The sequence below is a fragment of the Herpailurus yagouaroundi genome, unplaced genomic scaffold (assembly GCF_014898765.1).
Source record: "Herpailurus yagouaroundi ecotype Mexico unplaced genomic scaffold, PumYag 77, whole genome shotgun sequence".
NCBI lineage: Eukaryota > Metazoa > Chordata > Mammalia > Carnivora > Felidae > Herpailurus > Herpailurus yagouaroundi.
In genome coordinates, this window is record NW_024412388.1 from 11,796,699 (window position 1) to 11,824,593 (window position 27,895).

The 27,895-nt window shown below is 59.6% G+C and overlaps 1 protein-coding gene and 1 long non-coding RNA gene across 2 annotated transcripts; one reads left to right on the forward strand and one right to left on the reverse strand.

Annotated features, from left to right (window-relative positions):
* Nucleotides 1–27,384, reverse strand: EPHA2 (EPH receptor A2). The gene is made up of 17 exons (XM_040462334.1): nt 27,212–27,384; nt 22,621–22,688; nt 20,292–20,961; nt 12,158–12,313; nt 11,726–12,058; nt 10,840–10,955; nt 9,998–10,151; nt 9,404–9,503; nt 8,840–8,895; nt 8,513–8,638; nt 8,230–8,415; nt 7,952–8,013; nt 7,641–7,850; nt 7,287–7,436; nt 6,418–6,611; nt 5,656–5,811; nt 1–968 (listed from the first exon to the last, which is right to left on the reverse strand). The coding sequence occupies exons 1-17, from the start codon at nt 27,294–27,296 to the stop codon at nt 863–865; spliced, it is 2,928 nt and encodes a 975-aa protein (XP_040318268.1). The 5' UTR covers nt 27,297–27,384; the 3' UTR covers nt 1–862.
* On the forward strand, nt 14,587–20,298 carry LOC121021716 (uncharacterized). The gene is made up of 3 exons (XR_005786665.1): nt 14,587–14,651; nt 15,501–15,591; nt 20,071–20,298. It is a non-coding gene; the product is annotated as an uncharacterized LOC121021716 (long non-coding RNA).
* Nucleotides 27,385–27,895: the final 511 nt, after the last annotated feature.

Below are 27,895 nucleotides of genomic sequence, written 5' to 3' on the forward strand. Positions count from 1 at the left end.
TCAGTTTGAACCATCTGCAACTTTATTCCAGAGCAGAAATAAGTCGTTTCCTAACAATAAATATAAAAAAAATAATAATAAATTAAGGTTCGAAAAAAAATACCCAACAAAACAAAATCGTTAACACTGACAGAGTAGTGAATGCTGTCTAAAGGGGAGGGAGACCGGATGGACCGGCCCCCAGCCTGGGAATGTCTGACACAGGCCATCGTCTGTCCCCAGCCCTGGCCAGGCCCCCTGCCACACACACATACTCTCCACAAAATATAAAATATATATTTAAAAAAAACCTCAACACAACCAAGCATCCTGCGAGGGCCCCGGGGAAGCAAGATTTGGCCCGCTGGGGCTGAGGACAGGGCCTGGGGGGCTGAGGAAGGCACCAGAGGGACAGGGGAACCACCGTGGGTCTTGCCCAGCTGAGTTTGCTGGCTGTCTGATTCTCATTCGTGGGTGGGACTTGAGGTACCCTGTTCACATGGCCACAGGCTACCCCTCCCCTCCACCTCCCAAGACAGCAAAGGGGAGGTCAGTTTGGAAATGTCCTGTGTGTCTGTCTGAATGCCTTGGCGGGGCTCCTGCCCCAGGGGGTGCTGGGGCCATGGGGGTGCCTGCTAAGTGCTTGGCAGTCTGTCCTTCGTAGATGAACAGGCCCCCAGCTCGGGGTCCCTGAGCGTCTCCTCAGTTTAGGCCAAGGTGTCGTCCAAGACCACCACCCCCCCCAGCAGAGGCCTCAGGGTGGCATCCATACGGAATAACTAAAAATAAATAAGGTCCCTGGTGGCCCAGTGCAGAGCAGGCTGAGAGGCCACTCCATTTCTTCAAGTATTCTTGGCCAAGGGGGTTCGAGGCCGGCTGGGGCTCAGATGGGGATCCCCACTGTGTTCACCTGGTCCTTGAGTCCCAGCAGGCTGTAGGCGATGCGTTTCTGGTGGCCGGGCAGCCGCACCCCAATCCTCTTGATGTCGCTGTGGGTGAGGAAGGGAGGGAGTTAGGGGCTGGCTGGGGAGAGGTAGGGGAGAAGACGGGGGCACGGAGGGGGCAGAGGCCTGACGGGAGGTTCTACATCCCGAAAGCTCACTAACATCGACAAAGTTAAGAAAGCGATAGAAGCCCTGATTCTGGGGGCATCTGTGGGGCTCTGCCAGTTAAGCGTCCGACTCTTGATTTCAGCTCAGGTCTTGATCTCACGGCTGGTGAGTTCGAGCCCCACGTCAGGCTCTGTGCGGACAGCCCAGAGCCTGCTTGGGATTCTCTCTCTCCCTGCCCCTGCCCCCCAAAATAAATAAATAAACTTAAGTACCCATAAAGAACAGAAGCACCAACCTCTAGAAGCTTCCCCCCCCCCAATCAAATCTGCACAATGATCTGTACAGCAGGTGCTCTTTACATCTCCATTTTGCAGATTAGAAAACTGAGATTCGGAGAGGTGAAATCACACAGCTGGGAGGCGGAAAGAGCTGGAAATTGAACAAGCCGCAAACCAGATTCTGGGTCTGTCCTCTTCCCCAGGCAGCACCGACACCATCATCAGTTGCAGAGGAGCGGGGGCAGGGGGCAGGGACCCTCTAGGGGTGTTACTCAAAGCTCTCCCCCCAAGGTCTCTTCCCAGCCACCGCTTTATTTCACCCCCACTCCCTCCGGGTGCCCACTGCTAACAACTGAGGAAGAACTCAGGAACCGCTCCCAGCGGGACCTCGAAGGTTAAAGTTCTGCCGGCTCCCAATGGGAGGGGCTTGCGGGTCACCAGTCAGGTGACCAGGTCGCACTGAGGCAGGTGTATTCCCTTTAGGAACCTCAATTTCCTCACCTGTAAAATGGGATGAGTACCTAGCCGAAGGCTGGCAGACCCCAGAAATTGGTGGCAGAGAGGGGGAAAAGCGGCATGGGTGCCAGATGGAAAGACGTGCCCAGGAGCCCACAGCCCCCTCCCACCCCCCTTTCCATGCCTCTCCATCCTCTTATAAAACCACTTATGCTCCCAGGAGCCCTGGAGCAGGATGTTTATTGCTCACTCTGGGACTTTTCTCCTCCACCACCCGCACCCACCAGCCCAAACCCATGAAAACACCCAGGTTTTTATGGGCCGTCTCCTGGCTGTAAATGAAACTAATTATATGGTGCGAGCTCCTGTTTGCAATTCCGGAGACATGACTTTCCCACAGGCTCTGGGAGACCTCGGAGAAGTGCTGAGCGGGGAAGGGCAGACCCCAGGGGCGCGGGGAGGGTGGCTCACGGACCTCCAACAGGGGCTGGCTGCTCCCACCACGGCAGGAAGGCCAGAAGTCTGACACCTGGGAGAACGTCCTGACCAAGCACCGCGGGCCATTCTGACCGAAACAGCTAAGGGTGCTGAAAACGCAGCTCTGCTTTCCCCACACCTATAGGTCTCAAAGTGTGCTCCCAGGGAAGCACTTGGATCACCCGGGAAGGAGGCACTTACTAAAAAGGCAGGATCCCGGGCCTAACTCCAGACTCACCGACCTTGAAGTTCTCCAGGTGGGGCAGGGAGTCTACATTTTATAGAGTCCCAAAGACCCTGACGTATGGTTTAAGAATCAGGGGGTTATGTGAGCACTCGGAGGGTTCCGACAGAGACCTAGTCCTCTGGGCTCCAGGACAGGCCTGGTACACAGTAGGTCCTCAAGGAGTACCTACTGAATGAGTGAATGGCTGCTTTGGGGGACACGGAGCCAGTTCCCCGGGCCACCCTTAGCCCCTCTCCCAAATCGGTGTAGTTAATCTGACAGGGTGGGAGCGGAGGTTGTTCCCGAGACCCACCTGGGAACAAAAACCCTGGGCTGGGAGGCAAGAGGCCAAATTCTAGTCCCAGACTTCATCAAAGCCTTGAGCAGGTCCTGTCCTGTCTTTGGGTCTCAGTTTCTTTATATGTAAAATGGGAAGCTTTGGTGAGATGCTCCTGAGCCACCCACCCCAGCTCCGTCCTCTTTCAACACAAAAGAGACCCCGATACCTTCCCTGCCTCATTTGCTAACCAGAGACACAAAAGATGAGAATCACAGACCCGCTGATGCCTGTGGCCTTTGTAGACCACCCCAAGCCTGTTCCTGCCTCAGCCTCAGTCTCCCTCTTGCCATTCCCATCGACTCTCATCATGGGGGTAGGGAGACACGTGACGGAGGGTACCTCTCCTCTGAGGTCTCTCAAGCCCAACCCGGTCCTGGGAAATTCAAAGGCCACACCTCCCCTGCCTACTGTGTGCTGGCCTGGCCACAAAGAGTGAGAGAGGGCTCCTGGAGCCTCGCATGTGAATGATCCGTGGCCTCAGCAAACAGTCCGTCGGCACAAGCCCACGCTGAGGGCACGAAGAGACCATAAGCCCCATCGGCCTGTGCCTCAGCTGTCACAGAAAGCTGTATTGTGTCACCCCAGACACGGGACAGGGCGTTTTCCTGGGGCACAACGTCCCCTACTTCCTTAGTTCCTCAAAAGACGTGTAGAACCACTAGTCTAGCAAGACCCTCGAGCAACTCCAAGATAGTGTGGTGGACGCTCGATCTGAGAAAAGGTGGCCGCCGTGGGACCGCAGGAGAACAAGCAGCCAGCTCCTTGGGAGGGAGCAGAGTGGGGTAGGGAAGGGACACTGGAGCCTAAACCCCGACCCCATCGGGGAAAGTGCTGAGTTCTGAGACCAGCTCACTGCCTCCCACCGGGACTCACGGCATGTGTAGACACAACCCTCAGGGTAAAAAAAGTGCTCTAAGATCCCCATTCATTTCATTTATTTGAAATCAAGAAGGAGGCAGTGGTGGTGAGTCACACAGGCCTGAGCTCTGAGCACCACCGAGCTGGTGGGAGGAGGAGGGAGCATGGAATGGCTTCCTGCCTTTATTCAGGCCTTTCAAAACACAGCACACATGCACACACACACATACACACAGCCTCCCTCCATCCCAGATAGCCCTGTCCCTGCTCGTGGGAAAGGAATTGGCCAAGGAGCACCCCGGGCTATTTCGGGAAGCTTCTAAGAACATGTGTTTCCTGTAAGCACTTCACCTTGCCCTCAGCTCTGCTCACCCACAAGAGAATCTGTGCTGTCCCTGGTGGGAGCCCCTGGAGGGGCAAAGGGGCTGGTCCAGGAGGGGGCCCAGGAACCCTGGCATTTGCCCACAGGCTTCAGGCGGAAAGCGAGGGGGTGGAGGAGAGAGGAGAGTGATGTGGATTAAGCCCCTACGGGGTGCCTGCCATGTGCTGTCACCTGAACTGCACCCATGCAATCTGTACAGCAGGGAAATGCAAACCAAGGCCCAAAGATGGACCCTAATTTGACCAAGGTCCCCTGCGAGGAAGCGGCAGATGTGGGGCCTGAAGCCAAAGTGTGACTGCACAGCCCGAGCTTGGGACCCTGCCGCTGGCTGGCAACAAAAATCTCCTGGGACCCGTCTCCTCTCTCCTCGTCTCCAGGCCTCCCCCCGGCCAGCTCTGTCCCTGTCTGATTCCCCGTCCCCTGGGATGGGCCGTGGCCTGGTTGAAGAAGCTTTGACCAGCCATCAGAAGCCCAGCTGAGCGGTCTTCAAAGCCCCTGGAGAATATTCCTGCTCAGGCCCAGATCCCAGAACTTCTGTGACCCCGAACTGTGGGAGGCCCAGATTGACCCCTCCGTGTGATTCCCAAAACCTCCCAGCCCCAGGGCCCATTCCGGCCCTGACCTTGGACCCTCTACGAGCTGGGCTATTGGGACCTAATGCTATTTTTGGAGGCACAAAAGGCTAAGAGGATAATATCTTCTCCCCGGCGGGGCAGGAAGAGGTGTCCGAGCCAAGGCCATGCCGGGAAAGTTCCCCGATGTTGGAGGGGAAAGCAGAGCTCCCACAGGGCGGCCTGACACAGGGCTGTGCCCTGAGCCAGGGCCGGGGCAACTGGCACTTCTTGTCAGGCTGGACTGCAGGCCCAGAGTCAACCACCTGGGGAGACGTGAAGTCCAAGGGCTCTGCCCGGTTCTTTTCGGCATCCTGGGCAGGAATGCTGCCCCTTCCTGGCTGTGTGACCTTAGGCAAGCTACATAACCTGGCAGCCTCGGTTTCTGCACCTGCTAAATGGGGGAAGTAGTAACATCTACTCACAAGGCAATCAGGAAATTCAAGGAGACACCAGCTGTGAAGACAAGCCTTTCTTTCCCCCAGAGTCTCAGCTACAGACCCTGTGCCCTGAAGTGGGCCACGTAACCCCTCTGAACCTCAGTTTCTCCACGAATGACCTCCGTGGTCCCTGAGCTCTGGGCCCTGACTGGCCAGGGCTGGAATCCTGCCGCTCCCCTAGTGGCCATGGGACCCTGGGCAAGTCACTGCCGTTCTCTGCACCCCCTTTTCTCACGTGTCTGGCGGGAACACTGACAAGACCCACCTGCCGAGCTAGCATGCACACGGATTCAAAGTGCTGAGGCTCACAGCTGGCGCATAGTCAGCCCTCAATAAACACTGCTCTTATTACAATTACTATTATTTTCCCATTCTGGAAAAAAAAGATGCAGGAAGACGGGGGGGAGGGGGTAGCCAGGAACGAGTGCCCAGAACTGCTGGCTGCCAGCCTGGTTCTGCCCTTCCTGTGAAGCCTCTCTCCCCCAAGAGAGAAAGAGAGAGTAAGGGGGAGCGGCGGGGAGGTGGGGAGAAGGGGGGGGGGGGAGGCCAGACTCACTCATTGGTCATCTGCACCACCTTCTCGATGGCGGTGTAGCCGGCCGCCAGGAAGTGCTCTGTGTACTGCTGCATCTTGATGGATTCGAGCCACTCGGACACCGTGCGAAAGGGCACGCCCTCTGAGCCACTGGTGCTGGGCAGCCGGATAGACACGCTGCAACAGGAAGCACCCACCTGCCAGTGAGGGACTGCCGCATCCAGGCTCCGAGCCTGCTGCTCCCTAAACCTGGGCAATTCGCCCAGCTGCCCCGTGCCTCAGTTTCCTTACCTGGGCAACGGGGAAGCCAGATCAGGCAGGGTTCAGGGAGACAGGCTGGCGCGGCGCGAGCCCTCAGCGTTCACGGCTCCTGCTGCCCCCCTCTACCCCCGCTGGCAACGCCACCACCAATAACCACAAAATAATGAAATGTTAAGATTCAGGTTCCTGGGGGCACAGCCCCAGCCTGGCCACCTGCCAGCACATAAAACACTTAATCGCCCTGTCTCAGCTTCCTCATCAACAAAAGGCGGATAATTACAGGACCCATCTCATCGGTTGTTTGAATGAGTTAAAACATGTTAGGCACGGCGCACACTGCCCAACACATTTCCCATATATGTCGATGGCGTCCATTAGCATTACCTGAGCCCCTGTCCGGTGTAAGTAAAGCCCCCGTGTAAGTGCCGAGCCCCCTGTCCGCTAGCCCTGGCCGGCCGCTGCAGTGAAGCGGCTCAGGAGTCAAAAGTAGGGGCCGCCATGCACAGAGGATATGGAACTAACCGGGGGTCAAAGTCAGCCAGGGTCTTGAGGGAGTCGGGAGCTCGGATGAGCTTGTCGAGGATGCTGACGATGTCGGCGAACTTGGGGCGGCGGGCGCGTTCCTGCTGCCAGCACTGCATCATGAGCTGGTAGATGGCGGAGGGGCAGTCCATGGGGGTGGGGAGCCGGAAGCCTTCGTTGATGGCCTTCATCACCTGGGAAGGCAGGATGGTCAGGCGTGCCTTCGCAGGTGCCAGATCTGGGCAGGGTCCCCGAGAAGGCCCCGTACATGCAGGTGGGCAGAGTAGGGAAGGGGAGCCCCGGAAACAGAGGGGATGGGCCTCCTTTCTTGACTCAGACCACAACTTTCAGAGGTACAGAGGGCTAGTGCTAAGGGTCTGTCTCCAGAGCCCCACGGAGGAAGGGGCTCCTGACCCTGCACCCTCCAGGGCGCCCCAGGCTGAAGCCAGCCTCCCTCCAGTCTCGGGACATCTATAGGAGACACTCCTTCAGCTAGGAGCTAGACACGCCTCCTTCCCCTTCCGTGTCTCAGCCTCCAGGCTGCGTGAGGCACCAGGCATGTGCACGCACACACACACAAACGCATATATCACACGCACACGCGGGTGCACACACGCAGGAACGCAGACACCCTCCCCCCCACCCCTCCATCAGCTTGTTTCCTTGTCCTTCCACTGACTATAATCAGGGACTGGGCCTGGAGCCCAGCACAAGGCCTGACACATACTAGGCCCTCAATAAACATTTACTGAATGCACCAGACGAAGATTAGCCCCCAAAATTTTTCTCTGCCCAGCCGCTGGAGTTCAGAAACAGGCAAAGAGTTTCAGTTCAGCTCAGGAGAGGGTGGGCAGGGCGAGGGGGCCTACCTCATGGTTTGACAGCTCCCAGTAGGGCCGCTCGCCATAGGTCATCACCTCCCACATGACGATGCCATAGCTCCACACGTCGCTGGCCGAGGTGAACTTGCGGTACGAAATGGCCTCCGGGGCCGTCCAGCGGATGGGAATCTTGCCACCCTGTGGGAGACCCAGGCCCGGTCACTACTGCCCCTCTGGCCAGCCCCAGGACTCTGGCAGCCAGGCCAGATTTAGTCAGGGCCCCTCCTCCACGCTCCCTAGAGTGTTCTCGTCTCCTGAGGGCTGTGCCCAGGTGCCCAGAGTGAAGGCTGCTTCGCCCTCGAGCCCTTCATCCCCAGGGACGACAGCGGCCCCAGCACTTACGCTGGTGGTGTAGGTGGCCTCGGGGTCATCTTCCAGCACACGGGACAGGCCAAAGTCGGACACCTTGCACACCAGGTTGCTGTTGACGAGGATGTTGCGGGCGGCCAGGTCGCGGTGGACGTAGTTCATGTTGGCGAGGTACTTCATGCCGGCCGCGATGCCCCGCAGCATACCCACCAGCTGCAGCACGCTGAACTCGCCATCCTTCTCCTGCCAGAGGACAGGCCCTCAGCCACCAGCCCCCGAGCCCCCCGGGGCACCCTGGGCACACCAGCCCTGGACCCCCCACCTACCCCAACCCACATCCTCACCCGAAGGAACTTGTCCAGGGCCCCGTTCTCCATGTATTCAGTGATGATCATCATGGGCTTATCTGCAGAGGGTGGACACAGGTTTGAGGGGGTGGCCAGAGTCGTGGACAGGGGGCACCGCTGGGGGTGGGGGGTGGGCACAGCTACGGACCGAGCCCCTGTTTGGTAGCAGCCCCTTTCCACCCCTGCCATGGGTGGTCCGGCCCGGGGCGGGGCGGGGGGGGGGGGGAGGTGGGCGGGTGGTGGTTTCCCGTCTCCAGCCTGGTGCCAGCCCTCACATTTGGAGACGACACCCTCCAGGCGGATGATGTTGTGGTGGCTGAACTGGCCCATGATGCTGGCCTCGCTCAGGAAGTCCACCCGCTGCTTCTCTGTGTAGCCAGCTTTCAGCGTCTTGATGGCCACGGGCACCTCCTTCTTCCCCGATGCCTTCAGTGTCCCCTTGTACACCTCCCCAAACTCCCCTGAAGGAAGACAAGGTGGGAGGAGCACCCCGTCAGCCCGGGGAATCGGGCGCTCCCAACCGGGTCCCAGGCCCCTCTGCTGGGGCGCCGCACTCACCTGCTCCGATCACCTTCTGCCGCGTGACACAGGATGGATGGATCTCAGTGGTGAACTTGAGCACAGCCTGGTTGGGGTCCTCGTATGTGTGGGGGTCCACGTACGTCTTTAGGGGCTTTAGTTGTTCTGGAAGGGAGCAGGAGGGGCGGGGTCACAGTTTGGGGAGGGGTCACCCAAGTGGAAGGGGAGGAGGCCACGTGACCACCGAGCTCCTGGCCGCGCCCCTTTGAGCCGCCCACTGCAGAGCCCTGGTTGCAAGGCTGTCCCCTTCTCCACCACAGAGCTCGGGGATGGCGGGGTGGGGCATGGAGGGGTGCTGCCTCTCACCTGACTTGGAGAAGTAAACGTCCTCGGAGGACTGGCGGGTCCGCAGGCTCTTCCTCCTGAGAGAACCCCCCCGGAGAACCAAACACACAGGGAGGTCAGCGACCTGCTCTGGCCGGGAGCCTCCTGCTCCCCTCTGGGCGCTTGGTGAGCTCAGCACTCCGCTCAGCAGGCAGAGGGTGCAGGGAAGGCAGCGGGAGAGGCGGGGAGGAAATGAGCAAGCAAGCAGGGCTCGCTCCTTGGGATCTACGCCCCATAATGGCCCCTTAAGTGGCCATAATGAGGGCTTTCCTCATTAGAGCTCCCAGAGCTTCCTGCCTGCGTGTCCAGAGGAAGTGTGGACACACCGTTACTACCAAGAGCAAAGATAACGACCGCCACGTCCTGAGCTCCCGCGGCGTGCCAGGCGCTGTGCTGGGCCCTTTACGGCTGCCTGCCTCTTCACAGCCCCCCGGAGGCAGGGATTCGATTACCATCAGCCCCATTTTCCAGACAGGAAACTGAGGTTCCCGCCCCCTCTGCGTCCCACCTCAGCCCTTGGGAAGCCCGGGCGGGGCTCCAACTAACCTGCGATGGATGAAGACGCCGATTCCTGCTAGCACCAGAAGCAAGATAACGCCAACAACCACACCACCAATCACCGCCATGTTGCCAGATCCTTCCGTGGCTGTCAGGGAAAACCAGCTGATGTCAAGGGAGTCCCCCACGCTCCAAATCACGGCAATGCCGTGGATTTGGATTTGCACCCAAAGGCCACTTGAGGGACCCGAGACATGTGCTGGATGCTTTTACTTGTGACGGTGCATGAGAATATTTATTCCCATTTCATAGATGGCAAATGATAGGTCCTCCCCAGGGAAAACAGTAAGTTTTCCAGGTGTGTGGGACTCTCTCGGTGACACGGGATTTGAACCGAGTCTGCCAATGCCGGACCCTACGTCCCTCCTTCTCACAATACTGCCCTGAATGCACGTCCTTGGTCCCCCGCCCCCAGCCCTCAATTCCGCCCCTTCCCCAGACTTGGGGCTGACCCCCACACAGGGCTATCCCAGGCCCAGGCTGACCAGGAGGGGGGCATTGCTAAGTTCTCTGATCCGTTTCCTCCTCCCAGATGTCCCACCTGTTCTGTTTCAGGGCCCACGTTCCCGGTACCCAACTCACACAACGTCTGGAACTCATGAATCTTGCTGCCGGCCCCCTGGCCTTCCTGCGTCAGCGCCTGCACCTGGACCAGGTAGGTGGTATCCGGAGCCAGGTCGTCCAGGGTCACGGAGAAGCCCTCGGTGCGGCGCACGTTGTAGCTGTTGGAGTCCCCCTGGGGGTGGCCACGGAGAGAGGGGCCGATGATGAGGGCAGAGCAGGGGTATCAGCCCGCCAGAGACCACTCCCAGCCCAGCCTAGCAAGGAGGCTCACTTTCTCTAGCACACTCGACACTCTTCTTACAGACGAGGAAACTGAGGCTCAGAGAAACGAAGTGAGTCACACAAGGTTATAGCCAGCAGGTGCACGACCCAAAACTCACACCTAGGTCTGTCTGACCAGGTTGGGTCAGGCTTTTTTAAAGACCAGCCTTTTAAAAAAAATTATTTTAATGTTCATTTATTTATGGGGGGGGGGGGAGGGAGAGAATGAGCAGGGAGGAGCAGAGAGAGGGAGACACAGCATCCGAAGCAGGCTCCAGGCTCCGAGCTGTCAGTCCAGAGCCCGACGCGGGGCTCGAACCCACGAGCCGTGAGATCATGACCTGAGCCGAAGTCCCACACTTAACCGACTGAGCCTCCCAGGCACCCCCAAGACCAGGTTTTTGCCTGCATCCTGACTCTCTCTCCTGAAAATTCCAGCGCACTGTGTCTTCTCTCCCCCAACACTCTGCTGTGCTGGCCTGGGAGAGGTGACTGCTGGGAAAACCCCCGGCCGCAGTGTCCCCATGTGCAGGATGTGATAAGCACCTCTGACCAGCCAGTCCCCCTGCCTGCAGCCCAGCCCCGACCCTTCGAGTTACCTTCTTGCGGTAGGTGACCTCATATTTCCACACACGGCTCTGTTGTGGTGGGGGGATGCTCCAGGAGACACTCAGCGAGGTGGTGCTGCGGCCCTCCAGCTTCACCTTGGGGGGCTCTGGGCAGGACGGTGGCAGGGGGGAAGGGTGTGAGGAGCTGGTGGGGGGCAGGGGGGTGAGTGCACCCAGACCCAGTCTCACCCACAGCCCTGGTTCTTTCAGGGCTTTTCTTTTCTTTTTCTACTTTTTTCTTTTTTAATTTTTGTAATGTGTATTTATTTTTGAGACAGAGAGAGACAGAGCGTGAACGGGGGAGGGGTCAGAGAGAGGGAGACACAGAATCCGAAGCCGGCTCCAGGCTCTGAGCCATCAGCACAGAGCCCCACATGGGGCTCGAACCCACAAGCCGTGAGATCATGACCTTGAGCTGAAGTTGGACGCTTAACGGACTGAGCCACCCAGGTGCCCCCCTCCCCCCCCAGCTGGGATTCTTAACTTCCAGCCCCAGAGCACAGAGCCGCAGGCGCTGGATCCAGTGGGCTGGTACATTCGGGGTGCCCTACGAATATTTACGAGTGCATAAATAATAAAGTAAAGCGACAGGGGACTCTTGGTATAACCTGTCTGTGGACTGGGCACTGTTCTAAGAGCCTCATATATAACAGTTTATTGAATCCTCTCAATAACTCTATTCTTACTACTCCCATTTTACAGGTGAGGAAACTGAGGCCCAGAGAGGTCACAGAGCTCGGAAGCAACCCCACAGACTATGACTTTAACCACCTGCTGCTGCCCGTCTCCGGACACAGCTGCACCCTGGGTGGCCACCCTCCGGAAGCCCCGCCCGCATCCCGGATGGCCTCAGAGGCACAGCCGGGCCAGCCCTCACCTGTCTGGTTGATGCTGACACTGGCAGTGCGGAAGCTGCGGCTGGCCACCAGGCCCGAGACACCGTTGCGGGCCTCTACCGCGAAGGTGTAGTTCATGTGCGGCTCCAGGTCACTGACGATCACGCTGGTGCGGGTCAGCGCGTGCGGCGGCTCGGAGTAGCGCACGCTGGCCTCGCAGGGCCCGCACTCCCCGGACTCGGGCCAGCACTGTTCACAGGTGACGCTGTAGATGATGTCCTCACGGCCCCCGCTGTCCTGGGGGGGTGTCCAGCGCAGCTCCACTTTGGCGCCCATGCCCACAGCCGTGAGGTAGTGCGGGGCGGAGGGCGGGCCTGCACAGAGGGCAGAGTTCAGGCCCCGGGAGCCTGGACATGTCAACCGGCACGCCACACGCCCCCCGGCCAACCTCCCCGACCCGCTGCAAGACTCACGAGTGCAGGGCATCGACAGCAGGTCCTGCGGTGCCCGGAAGTAGCCTTCCTCGCACTCACAGAAGGTGGCCCCCTCGGGGGACAGCAGGGTGTGCACGGGGCACTTCAGACAGGGGCTCTCGGACACCTCGGACTTGAAGAATCCAGGGGAGCAGGCTGGCAGACACAGGGAGAGACAGTTCACCCCCTCAGCGGCTTCTCTAGTGGGACCTTGCCAGGGGACCCCGTGCAAGTTGCTAAACACACCCCTGTGGGCCTGTTTTCTCTCTGGAGAAACATCTTGTGATTGTTACACTGCGTGTTAACCAACTTGGATTTAAATTTTAAAACAATTAAATTAAAATTACAACGAGTGCCTCGCCCCTGTGCTCCGAACCTCCGCGCCCTCCCCACCTGCTCTCGAAACAAGGGCCACACCTGAGCCTGGCGTTCAAGGCTTCCGTCTCCCCTTTTGGCTTCCGGAGAATCCGACCTCACACCTGGCTCGGCCCCGGACAGAGCGCGCTGCCCGCCTGCCTCCTCTCCTTTGATCCGTGCAGACCAGCCTGAGGGGTCCCCACCTAAGGTTCAAGCTGCCCAGGGCAGTAACTACATCCACACCGTTGGTGCTTGTGGACGGACTCTCACCACCATCTCAGCTGATCAGCCAGGCACACCCGCTCAGGATGCCACCCCTGCAGGTGTTCCCCCACCCCAGGACCCGACTGCCTTCCTGTTCCGGGGCTGGCCCGCCAGGAAGCAGGAAAGGCCGGTCCCCTCCTTCCCCCCCTCCCCCGGCATCTTCCGTGGAGCTGCCTCCAGGATCGAGTCATTTCCGCCACTCACGAGGGCCGCCAGGAAGCAGCTTTTCCTCCCCCTGGGGGGAGGGTCCTGTCCTGGCCAGGCCGGCTAGGGGCTCAGGCACCTGACTCCAGAGGCTTCTTCCTCCCACCAGCCTGTCCTGCTCCTGCCCCGAGCCCCCTCCTGGCTTCCTAGGCAGGAAGCTGCCCAGACACGAGGCCCACTCTCCAGGGCAGCCCAGGGCTTAGGCAGCTGCTCAAGTGGCCAGGGTGGGGTGGGATCACCCTCTCCTACAACCTCTTCTACCGCCCTACCATGACTGTACCTCCCTCCAGCTTATTCTGTGGACAATGTCCTGAGACACCTCCCACCTTAGTGCCACGTTCTTTGTTCTGTGGCACGAACCCCGAGATGAGACAAAGCCCCTGAACTCAGGGGACAGGAACACACGATAATGTCTGTCATTGGGGCGGGCAAGAGCTAAGGTCTGAGGAGTCAGAGTGGGGACAGTTCAGCTGGGGCTTAGAGGCTGAGTAGGAGTTCAGTGGGGCAGGAGTGTTGGAGGAGGGTCAGGCCGAGAAAGAGCAGGACTAACACAGAAAGCACAGAAAGTACGAGTGGGGGCAGGAGGCATTAAGGCTGACAGGTTTCCAGGGGCCAGACTGAGAAAGGCCTTTAATGCCAGGCCAAGGAGCCAGGACTTTATCCTAGGGACAATGAGTGCCACTGAAGGACTGAAGGTTTGATGTAGAGAGCAAAATGGCACGGTCAGATCCGCACTGTCAAGAAAATTCTTGGGCAGAGTCTCCCTCCTTGTCCCGTTCCCTGTGTGAGAGGAGGAGGGGAGCAGGACTGGGAGTCAGGGGACAGGACTCCAAGGGCACGCTGGCAGCCCGTTCCTCCACGTGCTGTCACGTCAGAACCCCAGCCCGGGCCCTGAAAGGGCGCAGGCCGCAGAGCAGACAGAGGGGGCCTGGGACCCAACGCCCGCTCTTGCAGAGCCCGGAGCCCCAGTCACTAGCAGGGACCGCTGATTGAGCACCTACTGTGTGCAGCTCCTGGGCCCAGCAAGCATCTGACACTCCTAGTCCCCACCACCAGCCTGTTAAACTGGCGCCCCGTATCATTCATGCCACTTTCGGGGAGAGGAGTCTGATGCCCAGAGAGGCAAGACCACGTGTCCAAGGTCAACAAGCTCCTAAGACACGAAACCAAAACCTAAACCCAGGACGCTTGACTTTGAGCCCCTCTCCTCCCACAAACATCTTGATTTAGCACAAAGAGAAATCAACATTTCTAAAAGGAGCCCGAAGAGACAGGAGATGAGTCCTGACCCGCTTCAACAGCCAGAAAATCCCAAGACTAATTTCAGAGCAGCTGAGGGTAGCGGATTGGGGGGCGATGGGGGCAGCGGGGGGGGGGGGGCACCTCCCTGACAAAGCTCTTTTCTCAGCCTGGGCACAATAATGGCCAATGCAAAGGAAAGGCAGAATCGAGCCCGGAGTGTTGGCTGGGGAACCAAGCCTCCTACTGTACTTCAGAAATCCACATGCGTTTTGCATTCCTCCTTATGTATCTGTTACATCACAAAAATAGCTCTCTCCTCCCCCAAATGTTCAAGGAAAACCGAAATTCCAGAGAGCTGGGCCATTTTATGCTGGGATTTCACTCCCCCAAGTCCCCTGACTTGTCCCTGGAGGGGCCTGTGCGCTGGGTAAGTACTGGCTCCAGGTGTCTGGGCCCAATGGAGTGGGGATGTTCAGGGGCCCCTAGAACCACCATCACACCTTCCGGCCCAGGCCCTCAGGCTGGGGAGGGGCCCACAAACCCCCACAGCTCAGGCTTGGTTCTACCCAGAAGGTGTTAGCCACCTGCAACCCCCCCTCCCCACCCCGTGCCCCCACTCCCCACCAGGCGGTTGCTCCCCAGCGCCCCCAGCCCTGTGCCAAGAGGAGGAAGGTGGAGGGTGGGGGGAAGAGTCAGCTTCCATTCTTTGGCCCCAGAGCCCGGGGGTGGCCAGACTGCTGCCGGCAGGAAAGAGGGAATTTGGAGAGATTTCCGCTGTGGATATGCTAGATAATACAGTGGAGAGGCAGCATCGACAGGGCAAGTACTTGCCTGACGGGAATGTGCTGCCCCCTCCTCCAGCCGCACAACTACGAGGGGCTGTCCTCGGGGGCCCTGGAGGGTGTGCCCGTGCTCGGGGGCGCCCCAGAATCTGCACGGAGGACACCAACCAACAAGCCCCCGCGTCTTTCTGACTTGGTCAGATTTCCTGGCATTCTGGACACGCAAGTGGGGACGGGGTCACGCACTGGGTGTTCGCACATACACAAACACCCATGGTCCCTTAGCCAACCGGGGAACTCCTATGCCTCCCTCAATACCCAGCTTGAGCGCCTCTCCACAGCCGTCCCAGACTGCCCAACTTCTGGCCCTCTTCTGCCCCATTAGGGCATCTATTACTCAATCTTCTGTTTACCAAATAGAAGTTGGGCACTTCCTACGTGTCTGGCACAATCTGGGAGACGATAGTGAGAGAGATAAACACTTTCTGCTTCAGGGGAATTCACAGCCTGGCTTTCGTGCTCCATTTGAAATGATTTCTGCTCACATGAGGAACTTCTCTGAGACCGGCAGCTCCTGGAGACCAGGTACAGAGTCCCATTTCTATACGTCCCATGGCCCGGCCCCGGGTCTGGCATGCAGTAGGTGTTCAGCTAACGTCTGTTGACTGGATGGATATAGGCGAATGAGCGAATGAACGCGCAAAGATGGCAAAGCCTAGGACGTGTACGTTAAACACTCGCCACGGAAGTGAGTAGGGTTGCAGTGCCCTCGGAGGCCCTGCAGGGATGGCGCACCAGGATGCCCACCCGCCCGGCGCCAGAGCCCGGCCTTGGCACGCACACCTATGGAGAGCTTCTCTGGTGCAGGTTGCCTGGTAGGCCCGGGCCCCACCGAGCAGGGGAACTGGGGCACGGTGGCTGCACCCAGAGCGGCACCCCGGTTTTTCCAGTTCCCCGTGCCCGCCTCTCAGATGGCAGCGTGGAGTGACTTAGGGACACACACCCTCTGGAGTGACGCAAATCTAGCCCCTGGCAGAGCCCCTCCCCCCAGGCCCAACCACCTCCCAAACTGGTAGTGGCGAGGTCACGGGGTCAAGAGGTCATAGTGGCAATTCACCTGGGGCCAGTCACCTCCCCGAGGCTCAGGGGGAAAGCGCGTGGACTTTGTCTCCTGCCCTGACGGGCAGCAAATGGTGACCCAGGAGTCATCGACCCTGCCGACGAGGGGAAACTGTCCAGGGGAAATGTCGGCCCCAGGCCCCAGACCCCGGTGGCTTCTCACTCCCCAGCCCCATGTGGGGATGTCCCCGTGGCGAGCACCTTGCCCCTTTCACACACACCCTGGAGAATTATCTTCAGGCACATTCCTCCACCGTGCCAGAGATAAGCCTGGCTTCCCCCCACCGCCAGCCTCCGCCTCCTGCTGTCTCCCCACCACCAGCCTTTTATCTTCTGTTTGCTTTCCCTGCCTCCTTCCTTCCGTTCAGGGGACCCACTTACCTCCGGAGAGGGAGGGAGGGGCCGCCCCACTGAGCTGCCGGGGTGTGAATTTGCCCCCTGTGTGAGCTGAGGGCGGGGCAGGCAGGGCACAGAGGTGGGGAGCGGCCATCCCATCCCATCCGTGGCTCCCACCCAGCAGGCCAGAGGAAACCGCAGAAATCAGGCCCGGTGGCACTCCCCAGGAAGGGGACGTGCCCAAGAGTCAACAGCTCACAGAGCCGCCAGCCTGAGGATCAGTCATGTCCTGACTAAGCAGGGCTTCTGCCAACAGCCCCTGACACAGCCTGGGGCCACCCTACCCAAAGACCACTGTAACTAGAGCCATCCCCTGCCCAGAGGATGCCTTCCCTTCCTCTTTGGGCCCCCCACCCCCACCCCCACTAGGCCTGGGCCACTCAGGACGCCAGCACTAGGACCCTGATCCTTGCTGCACCAGGTGAGGTCACCCAGTCAACAGCTTGCCCGAGCACTCCAGGTTCTTAGGCTTTCAGTAGAAAGTCACAGGAGGTGGACCCTGATCACTAGATCGGCAGGGGTCCAACCCACCCATTTTACAGATGGGGAGAATGAGGCCCAGAGGGGACTTGCCAAGTTCATATCGTTTATGGGTAGGACACATGCCAGGGGCAGCGAGCTGGGCACAGTACACTGCCCTCCTCATGCCAGCTGCCAGCTCTTTCGGTCACTAGTCACTGTCTCCTCTCTCTGGGCCTCAGTTTTCTCATCTATAAAATGGAGCTAAAGTCCTCAGCCTTTCTGGGCTTGTGAGGACTGAAGGAAACCATGTGAAATGCTCAGCCTGGTGCCCGGACTGGGGTGTCCCTACGAACCGGGTGACAGGGAAACTAGACAGGAGACATCCCCAGGGGGCCGGGCCCCTTGAAGGAGCAGGAGCCTCCAAAGAAGGAATTCCTCACGGTGCCCACCTCCAGTTCTGGCCTCCCAGCTGCTAGGCTGAGCCTTTGGCCAAGGCCGCTGGCCACCTGCTCACCTGGCCGGCAGTGCCCACGGCCAAGGCGCCAGGCAGGGCCCCAGCAGCTCGGCTGCCGATGCCAGCACAGGAAGGAGAGACAAAGCCGCCCCGGGGGAGATGACGGTCAGCCTGAGCGACTCCGCTGTCCCCCCCCCACCCCCACCCCGGGCAGGGCTGGGGGCAGGCGGGGGACCGGAGTGAAGCTGGCTCATTCCTGACATAGCTCAGAAAGCTCTCCGGGCAGTGTGCCCACCTGTCCGATCACAGCACCTGGGAGGTGCCTCCCTGCCGTTGTCCATTTAACTCTTTCCTGAGTGCCAAGCTTCCTGGGGAAAGAACCCTGAAAAGGAGCGAACTCTGAAGATGACCTGGGCCAGGTGCTCAGTGACCTCAGGGAATCCACACCCCTCTCTGGACTCCATCTGTCATCAGTAAAAGCCCCAGTGGGAGAATCTGGGTCCACGGCGCTGTGGAGGGCCAGGCAGGGAGGGCGGGCCCTGCACCTGCCTCTGTTTCTCCTTCAGTGTGCTTAGTAACAGCCCCCGATCACCCTCTCCCTCCTGTGCCAGGACCCGCCATCCAGGGACTACCCAGAGAGCTTGTCTCCTGGCCAGGAGCTGAGTCAGGGATTCCAAAGGAACTGGTCATTTCCCGCCCCATTTCCCGGCCCATCCTCCGGCCCGGGAGCTGCAGCATCACCTGGATTCAAATCCTGATACGACCACACGCCTTAGCTGTGTGACTCCAGACAAGTCTCTTTGCCTCTCTGAGCCTCAGCCTCCTCAAGGTGGGCCGGACTGAGCAAGTGTTCGGATAAAGTGCTCGCCTAGCTCACACCTGCCGGTGAAGATCACTTGTCTACAGGAGTCACTGTTTTTCTCTCCATCAGCATCATGGTCAGGGGCTGCTGAGAACATCCGCAGGGATAAAGAGCAGCCAGGCTGGGGGTTCCCAGCCACACGGTGGCCCCTGGACCACACCGAAGGGAATTTTAATTGTGGTAGAGGGATCTCAAGGAAGAAAATCCAGGACTCCGGGCGGCTCACGGTTGAGAAGGATCCACCAGGAAAGTCAAAGATTTGCTCATGGAAACCAGTCCTCCCTATCCGGGGCCCATCCAGCTCTTCACAAACAAAGCCTGCCAGATCCCTGACCCCCCGCCTCTAGGGGAAGGAAGGCTGCCCCCCACCTTGCTGGAAAGAACACCCCCAACCCCAATGTCCACTTATCTCTGCAGGGCCTGAATCACCAGCCTGTGGAAAGTTTTCAGCTGCCCCTCACCACCCCCCCCCCCCCCCGCCTTCTTGTGTGGGGATGTCATGTGGGAGGAGCCTGCTCGACCCACTGGGCTGCCTCGGGGGCCCCCCCACCCCGCAGTCATTGTCTGAAACTGGGAGTGTGCACTCGAGGTCACCTAAAGCAGGGGCCGCCTAAGGAAGAGAGACTCAGACAGCAGAGGGGAGCTGGGAGGACACTGGGGTGGCAGGAAGGGCCAGAGCAGAGACTAAGGCACAGGCTTATGGCCAGAAAAGGAACTTCTTATCCAGGGGCTTAGGGAGCCGATCGGAAAAGGCTTCTGTCTCCTCCAACATTTCAACCTACTTCGTGTGTTGCAGGATCTGTAGCTAAAAAAACAAGTAAAAAGCCTTCCTATTCTAGGCCAGAGATGAAGAGAGATTTACCCAAGATCACCCAGTGGGTACGTATAACTACAGGCAACTAAACCCCAATTTCTCAACACCCCGCTTATCTCAGCAAAGAAATTCCCAGAGAGAGAGGATGAGCTGGCCTTCCAAAGGTTGGCCTGCATTCCACAAATGCCCTGCCCCACAGCCATTTCTAGAAAAAGTCACCCATTGAAAAAAATTCCACGTTGCTGTAGAGATTTCCGCTGTCACAGGCCCTGGCCATGCCAAGCCACAGCCTCCTGATGTGAGCTCACAAATGCCCAGGCCCTGTTCCCAGACAGGGTCCAGTACAATTGGCCCCTTTCTGGGTTCCACTTGTCAGCAGTAGAAGATTCATCAGGAGAACCTGGGACCGTGGCCCTGGGGAACGTCAGATCTCACACTTCCCTTCCACTCTTACCTCAAGGCACACGTTTTCCAAAAACTCCCCAGGTGGTTCATGTGCAGCCAGGGGACGGAATCCTGGGTCCAATTCCCTCACCCCGTGTACAAGAGAGCGGCCTGAGACCCAGACAGGTTAAGTGACTTGCCTAAGGTCATGCAGTGAGTTAACAGGGATGGAACGAGGTCCAGAGACTGCATCATGGGTCCACAGCGCTGGTATATAGTAGATATTTAAATTATACTTGTGGGATGAATCAAAAATAACAACCACGCTTAAAAGCACTTACGTGTCAGGCACTGACCTAAGCACTTCATGAGCATTAAGTCATTTGATTATCATAAGCACCCTACAAGGTGGGCACTATGTTTGTCTCTGCTGTACAGATGAGGAAACCAGGCCCAGAGAGGTTAAGAAGCTGACTTAAAGTCACACAGCTAAACGTAGAGCTGGGATTTGAACCCAGGCATTCCTGTCCTCGAATCCTTGCTCATAACCTTCCATAGTCTCCTGTTTTTCAGTGTGTCCCTTCTCAGTGAATGAGTGAACCCAACCATAAATAAGGAAACTGAAGACCAGGAAGGCTCTTGTGATTTCCACTAACAGACCCCTCCGCAGGTCAGAGTCCGAGCAGGGATGACCTTACCAGGATCTCACAGTTCCAGAGCCGACACTAGAAGCCAGGACCACAGCCCCCACCCCAGCAGCCCCTTTTCCTGCCACCCCCTGTACCGTCACTCACCCTGGCAGGCGTCCTCCACCTTCTCGTAGCCCTCCTGGCACAGGCACTGACCGATGGGCACCAGCCACTCGCCATCCACCGCGCAGTGCATGCGGGGCTCTTCGCCCCCAGGTGGCACCATGGCATGGTCCACGCAGGTGCCAGCCACGGTGGCCAGGGAGGGTGCGTCGGAGCCCGCGATGGTCTCGGGGAAGCGGGCCAGGCCCTGCAGCAGCTCGGGGCACTTCTTGTAGTAGACGCGGACGGAGAGCAGCGCCACGCAGGCGCCAATGTCCTGGAAGGCCAGGTAGAAGCCCTTGCGGCTAAGCGGGCCCACGGAGCGTTCCTCCACATTCAGCTTCACGTGGCGGGCCTCGAAGTCGCTGCTGACCGTGATCTCGTCAGGCGCAATGGTGTCAATCTTGGTGAACTGGCGCTTCTGGAAGTTGGTGCCATAGTCCACGTCCGACTCGGCGTAGTAGAGGTTGAAAGTCTCCTTGCAGGAGCTGGCGCCCCCCGGGAAGCTGTTGCAGTCACGCACGGTGAACTTGAGCTCGATGAAGATGCGCTCGGCCTCGCCGCGGTACACCCAGTTGGTGCGGAGCCAGTTGTCCTGGTCGCCGGCCACCACGTTGCACACAGAGTACATGTAGATGGGCATGTCGTCCATGATGTTCTGCATCAGGTCCCACTGTGCAGGGGGGCGGGGGGTGGGGGCGACAGGTTAGTGTGGGCAGGCGCCCGAGGAGAGACTGAGGCCCAGAGGCAATGCCCAGGAGGCAGAGCGGGGCATCGGGATGCTGTTTTATAGTTCTCGCCATAGGGGTGGGAAACTGAAGCCCAGAGAGGTGCTTCAAGTCTGTCCTCACAGGCTGCAAGTGGCTGAGCTGCGGCCTGTCCCTCTATATGGACTGGGAGCCGGGGGTGGGGTCTGGGGGGTCCCCTGTGACCGCAGGTGGATCACTTAAGCTCTCTGAGCCTCAAAGTCTGCATCTGTAGGAGGGAGACAAGGTCTGCCTCGCAGAATTGCTGTGAGGATAGATGACAGAGTGTCTACGAAATGCCAAGCACGTCGTCTGGTGTGGGGAAGAAGTGCACTGTCACACTGGCAGCCAGTGTCACCATCATCATCATCATCATCATCATCTACTGTGTGTGTGTGTACAGGTGTGAGTGGCAGGGGAAAGGGTTAAGTCAAAAACAAATGTGCCCCCTCTGCCTCTCAGTCTCCATACCCCCTTAATCACAGCGTTTGGAACCTACGTGCTGATACCTACATCTGGCTCCCAGACTAGACTCTTGAGTTCGTTGGGGCAAGGACTGCATCTAATTCTTTTATGTAACCCCAGGGCCTACCTGGAACAGAGTAGGTGCTCAGGAAAATATTTGTTGAACGAACAAGTGAATGAATGAATAAAAGCAGAGGGGCTGGGGAAAGAGGCCTGGACTACACTACATGACGCTGCCCAAGGCCCCTCTCGAATGCCCTCGGGCCTCAGGTTCCCACTCTGTATAATGACTGGGTTGGATTAGGTGATCTGTATCATTCTAGGATCCTGGAAATCTACAGAGCTACATCTCAGGCCTGCACAGGGCTAAGGTGGCCAGGGATAGGCACCTGACTCACGCAGAGCTGGCCAGCAGTGGGAACGGCACCCCCCCCCCCCCCCCCCCCCCAAGAAACATACTTCTCCCTGGCTCAGGGCCCCCGGACAAACTCAGCAAGTGCCCATTACACAGAGGGGAAACTGAGGCCCAGAGAGCAGCAGTATCTTCCCCAAAATCACACGAGGCTGGGAAAAGGATCCCAGTGTCTTGTCCACCAATCGTGGTCACAAGAGGGCAGGACAGAGGGGAGGAAACTTGGGTGGGGATGAGGCAAAACAAATCAGCCCCTAGCAGGAAGGGGAAGTAACAGCCGGTGGAGAAGGGAGAGAGGCCCAGCAGGAAGGAACTAGATCCAGTTTCCTGGGAGCCACTGTTCCCTGTCTCTCCCTTACCTCTCACCTTCTGGGCTGGGACCTTGAAGACAGGGAACCTTCAACCCTTACCCTCCCAAGAGGTAGGTAGAGGAAACTAGGTGGGGGGTCCTCTGAGCTTCGGCCCACTGGGTCATCCGAGGGCCACTGCTCTGGGAGGGCCTTCAGCTGTCTCCCCAGTCCTTTCTGCCTCTCAGGTCCCTCCCCTACCTGCCAACCCCCAGCCTACCCAGCCTGGATGGCAGAGCCTGGTGTGGGAAGCGGGACCCTGAGTTCGATCTCTGGCTGAGCTATTTGATCTAGGCTGACCCCATCCTCACTGGGTCTCAGTTTCCCCATCCCCGTGCCCCTACTTGACTTTGAAGGCTTACCCCTTTGCCATATGGGTGCGTGAGCCAGCCAAGTTCCCCTTTAGCGGCGGCAAAGTCCAATAGTACAACTGGAAGAGATGGGAAGGAGGGCCAGTTAGCTCGGGGGCATCTCCAGGGCTCAGGCCATGGTGGGAAAGCTGAGAGCCCCCCCAGGAGCCTTGACAGCTTCCTCAGCTCTCAGAAAGAGACCCCACTATACAAGGTCACTATATCCCAAAGACCTGTCCCTCGACAGACAGGGAAGTAGGGACCTGGGAAAGGGGCGGGACCCGGTCAAAGTTACGCAACAGGCTGGGTGAGGACTAGGCCCCCTGTCTCCCAGGCCACGGCTCCAACCACACCACCCCCCTCCGGTCTGCCCCCAGCTGGGCAGAGCAGGACAGAGCTCAGCCCAGCAGGGGGACAGCAGCTGGGCAGAGAGCTGGGGCGGGTTAAGTGACACCACGCCGCCCCGTCTGCTTCCTGAAACAAGGCCCCTCAGCAGGCATGTGGGCCTGGGGGGCGCCCATGTCTGCTCCTGCCACACCCCCCCCCCCAGCACAAAACATCCCCAACCCCACCCAGGCCACGTCGCACACATACGCAGCACACATATGTACACACACGTCTCCTGGCACTCCAAGAAGGGAGGGCTGTTAACAGGTGGGAACAGCTCCAGGGAGGAGAGGGGGGGACTGATGGCGGGGGTGTCTGGAAACTGATCTCCCCACCACAAAAGCCACAGAGCAGGCAGGATAAAGCTCTGAACCCATAGGGGCCTCTAGGAGAGGCCCAAGATACACACAGCTGGCAAGGTCCCCTCCCTGGGAAAGTGGTCCGCCTGCCATGTCTTTCTGACCCCTGGCTACTGCCCTACCAGGGGTGCTTGGTGGAACAGAGATGGAAACCTTTAGAGGGGACTTCCAGGCCCAAGAGGGATCAGGTGCCAGGACCATGCTGTCCCTAGAGAGCCATCTGGAGCCCGGGGGAGGGACACACTGCCAGGGGCTTCCCTAGGTCTGGCCCTGCCCTTGGGCAGCACCTGTCAGTCCACCTCTGGCTCTCTGCCAGGCTCAGTGGCTGCAGCCATGACCCAAGACCCCAGCACGGTCCCACCTTCATTTCCAAGTAAAGTCCAGGTAGCTTCCAGGCGGTGCCACCCTCCCTAGAGGGCAGGGACGCTGGGGAAACTCAGGCATGGAGCCCTATGCAAAGTCCCCGGATTCAGAGGGTAAGAATCCTCAGGTGGAAGGGGGAAGGGACTGAGCACACTTCCTCTGGACCCTGAAGCATGAAGAATATGGCCTCAAGAGGCAGCATTCCTCAACACTAGGACTTGGAAGAATCACTCTAAGGGTGGAGCCCGGGCAGGCGGGGGACAGACATGGCCTGATTCACGGATGGGTACAGAGTGAGGGGGACAGAGAGGGTCTTGGAAATCCTCTCCTGGGGTCTGAATGCCTTGCTCCCCTGGTGGGAGGCACCACCACCCGCCGCTGACCCGGGCCAAATCTCTCTAGGAAGGGCCCGGCAGCCCAGACCGGCAAGAGGAAATCCGATGTGGCACCTGTCCCAAGGCTATGGGGATAGAGGAGGGTGGCTGGAGGGGGTGGGGTAGGGGCACGGATTTGTTCGGACATGCCCAGGGCCCAGGCTTGGAAAACTCACTAACCCCACTGGCAGACGGAATGTTCTGGCTACAAAGGAAGGGATCTGGGGGTTCCTGGCTCCAGCTGGGTGGGTAGGAGGACCCCAGTGAGTGCCCCTCCGCCTAGTTCTGCACATCCCCTCCTCCTCAGACAGGTAGGAAGCTGCAGTCCATGCCCCCGAGGGAGGGGGCTCACAGCTCTCAGGCTCTGAAGGGTTAACCTGGCACAGAGGGAACCCCACCACCCCTCCCAGAGTGCACTCCCCTTCCAGCCCCAGGCCTGGCTCTGGAAGTATCACGGGGCTCAATCTGAGAAGAAAAGAAGCCTTCACACAGGAAGGAGGCCTCCCCTGGGGGCTTCCAGCCATAGCCCCCTCCCAGGAAATTCCCTAGAACCGATCACCAGGAACAGGAACAGGAGCCAGGGTGCGGCTCTCTCTCTCTCCCTAAGCTCTTCCAGGGACTGAGGGCTCTGGTTCCCTGGAAGGGGTGGGGGCCTGGGAGCCTTTTGGCCGCCCCTGGAGCCTTCACTGAGAGGCCCTGGTTAGGCAGGGCCCATCCATGAGCCCTCAGTCCCTCACCCCACCCCTTCTCTGCCTCCAGTTCCACGACAGACGTCATCCTTAGGGGTCCATATTCCTTTCTTTACTAAAACACAGCACTACCTGGAGGTACCCCCCTGCTCCCTGCATCCCTCTTTCACCAAAACTAGCTACTTCCTAAAGAAAAGGGGGAGGGAAGGGCCTCTGTGGGGAAAAAAGAAAAAAGGGCAGAGGACAGAGGGCAAGCTGGGCTATTACAGAAGCAAGCCAAGGACTTTCCAGGGCCCCTGGGCACTCTCCAGCCCCCTTCCCATCAGCCACCTCATCGGCACCACTGCATCTGTGCCCAGAGACTCTGCTTCCTCAGAAAATCGGCCATGAAACCACAACACAAGGGGCCCTGGGCTCTAGCAGCTCAAAAAGCCAGATGCTCAGATGTGACCCTCTCTGTGCAGTGGGCCCTGGCTGGCAACGGCTCAGCTTGGGCCTCCCTCAGTTTCCCCATTTGCAAAAGGAGGACAGATTCAGTGGCTGCTGAGGATCTAACAGGTTCCATCTGGGACTCCAAATACATCCCGGCTCCTCTGCCCACAAGGAGGGGGCGAGAAAGGAGAAGGGATGTGAGCAGCGGTCTTCTAGATTAAGGAAGGGGCATGTGGTCTTTCTCTCTGCCCACCCCACTCCCATCTGCCCCAGGCAGATCCACCCCATTCAGCCTGAAAACCAAAGAACAAAACCCACTAGCAACTGCCAGCTGGGCCATCACCACTGCCTGCCTCCACCACCACCACCGTGGGCACACCTAGGGAGTCATCCACAGGGGCTGTTGGAGCCTAAGCAAAAATGCTCCCCCATCCCAGGACCCTCCAGCCCACACCCTTTTCCTCGTCAGTCCCATGGAGGGGGTGGGTGGCTAGTCATCTAGGCTGGGGAGGGGGCAATAGGGGGCCCAAGGACTCCAGGCACAGCTTGGCAGCTCGGGGTAGTGTCGGTTCTGCCTAATCCCCGCGCCCCCAGGACAGCCTTCCAGAAAAGCCTATAGGGATTCCAGCTGTCTCTCCCCTTCTCTCCAAGCACAGTTCCCCAAGAAGGGGGAGGACCAAAAGCTGGAGGGTGATGGTGGGGTGGTGAGTATTGGGGATCACAGAAATCCCTGCCACCCACTCCTGCAAGTTGGGACCAGGAGCCCGGACCCATCCAAGAACTGGGACAGGATGCACCCCCTGCCCCACTCCACCTCCACCAGCTCCAGCTCTGGCCTCTTTTCCTCCCAACGTGGAAAAGCAAAGCCTCCAACCCCAGTCTGGGAGACAGAAAAAGAAAGCAAGGCTCAAGGAACCTTCTCAGAGGCCTGGGGTTTCCTCTACACTTCCCCCTGCTGGAGCCTGCGGAAGCCTCGCTCTGCCCAGGCCGACGGGGGAAAAACGTGTTCTCACTGTCGAAAACCGAAGCCGGCCTCGGCTGGGTGGACAGGAAGGTCCTGGGCCAAGGACGGGAGTCCCCATCCTCTCTGCGACCCTAGCTGAGGGGCAACGCCCCCATCCACACACCTGCCCCGCCCAGGGCAAAGTCTGCGGGCCCCTCACCCGGCGCCGCTCAGGGAGCGCTGGGGCGGGGGTGGGTGATTCAGTCCCCCACCCCCGGATGCCCGGACTCCCCGGTGGCCCTGGGGTGACGGCTCCACACCTCGAGAGACCGCGCCCCCACCTGCCGCATTTCCTCGTTCTGAGTCACCCCTAGCTCAGAACGCTTGACTTTGGGACTTCCTGTCCGCACTCGTGGCCCCGAACCTGACCCCCGAGCCTGGGAACGCCGGTTGGGAAGACAGGGTGGTTCTGCGTGGGCAGGTTGGCCCGAAACTCCCCCTGCACTCTCCTGCCCGCCTGGAGGCAAAAGGGGGCGTGGAGAAGCCCTCAGGGAGCAGGGGCTTCCGCAGGGGGCTCCTAGCCGGCCAAAGAGCCCCCTCCCCAAAACGAGGGGCCTCCACAGGAATGCTTCTCGGCAAAATCGGACCCAGCGGGTGAGTGAGGACAGGTCACCAAGAGACTGAGCCCGCGGAAACCCTCTCAGACACCCCATTCTCCAAGGGGACCCTCGCGCCCCCGTCGGGACGCGTTCCTGAAGGCGCCGCCCGGGCTGCGACCGCGTGGCCGGCACCGCGGCCCCTTCTCGGCGGCCTCGGAACCCCGCGCGCCCGGCCGCAACCCCACAGTCCCCGGAAGCCCCGTAACCCGGGCTGGGGTCCCAGATTCGTCGCGAAGGCAGCGCGCGCCCTCCCGACCCCGGCACGCCGGGGCTGGGAGGCGCCAGGTCGGTTTCCAAAGTTGCGAGCGTCACCCCGCGGGGCTCCGGGAGGCTCGGGCTCCCGGGGTCGGGCCGCCCGGGCTGCTGCGGACCCGGGCGGCCCCGCGCGCACACTCACCTTCTTTGCCCTGCGCCGCGGCGGCCGCGGCCAGCACACAAGCCCACAGCAGGGCCAGGCAGGCACCGGGCGCCAGACGCTCCATGCCGCCTCCTCGCCCCCGGCCCGGTCCTCCGCGCCCGGCTCCCGCACGCCCGCACGCCCGCACGCCCGCACGCCCGCCTCGCCGTCTGCTCGCTCCCGCGGCCCGCGCGCAACTTCTCGCCTCCAGCCCCAGTCCTTAATGGAAGTTGGGTGAGAACCGGCTCCTGTTCATTCATGCCCCGCGTGACGTCACCGAAGCCACGCCCTCAGGAATGTCTTTAAAGGGGCCGGGCTGGCACCGGGGAAGAAGGGAGGGGAGTCCCAAGGGGTTTGGGGAGGACCTTGGGGCCCTCTGGACTCCCTGAAGCCCCCCCCCCCCCCCCCCCTCCCGCCCAGGCCCTCCCAAGTTGCAGATCCGGGCCGGGATCCTCGGCCCAGACCCCAGACGTGGGGACCGCTGGCCCTAAAAGCACTCGCATTCTCACTCTTTGCCCTTCCGATGGGGCACAAATGGGCTAGCGGGGCCAAGAAGCAGTTGCCTCCTCTGCAGCATGCCTCTGAGGGGAGCTCGGAAGTCGACCTGGATGCCCCTCTTCCTGGGACCTCTCGAAGGAGGTCGAGGAGAGCATCTCTGCTCAGGGGCCTTTAAGAATACCCTAA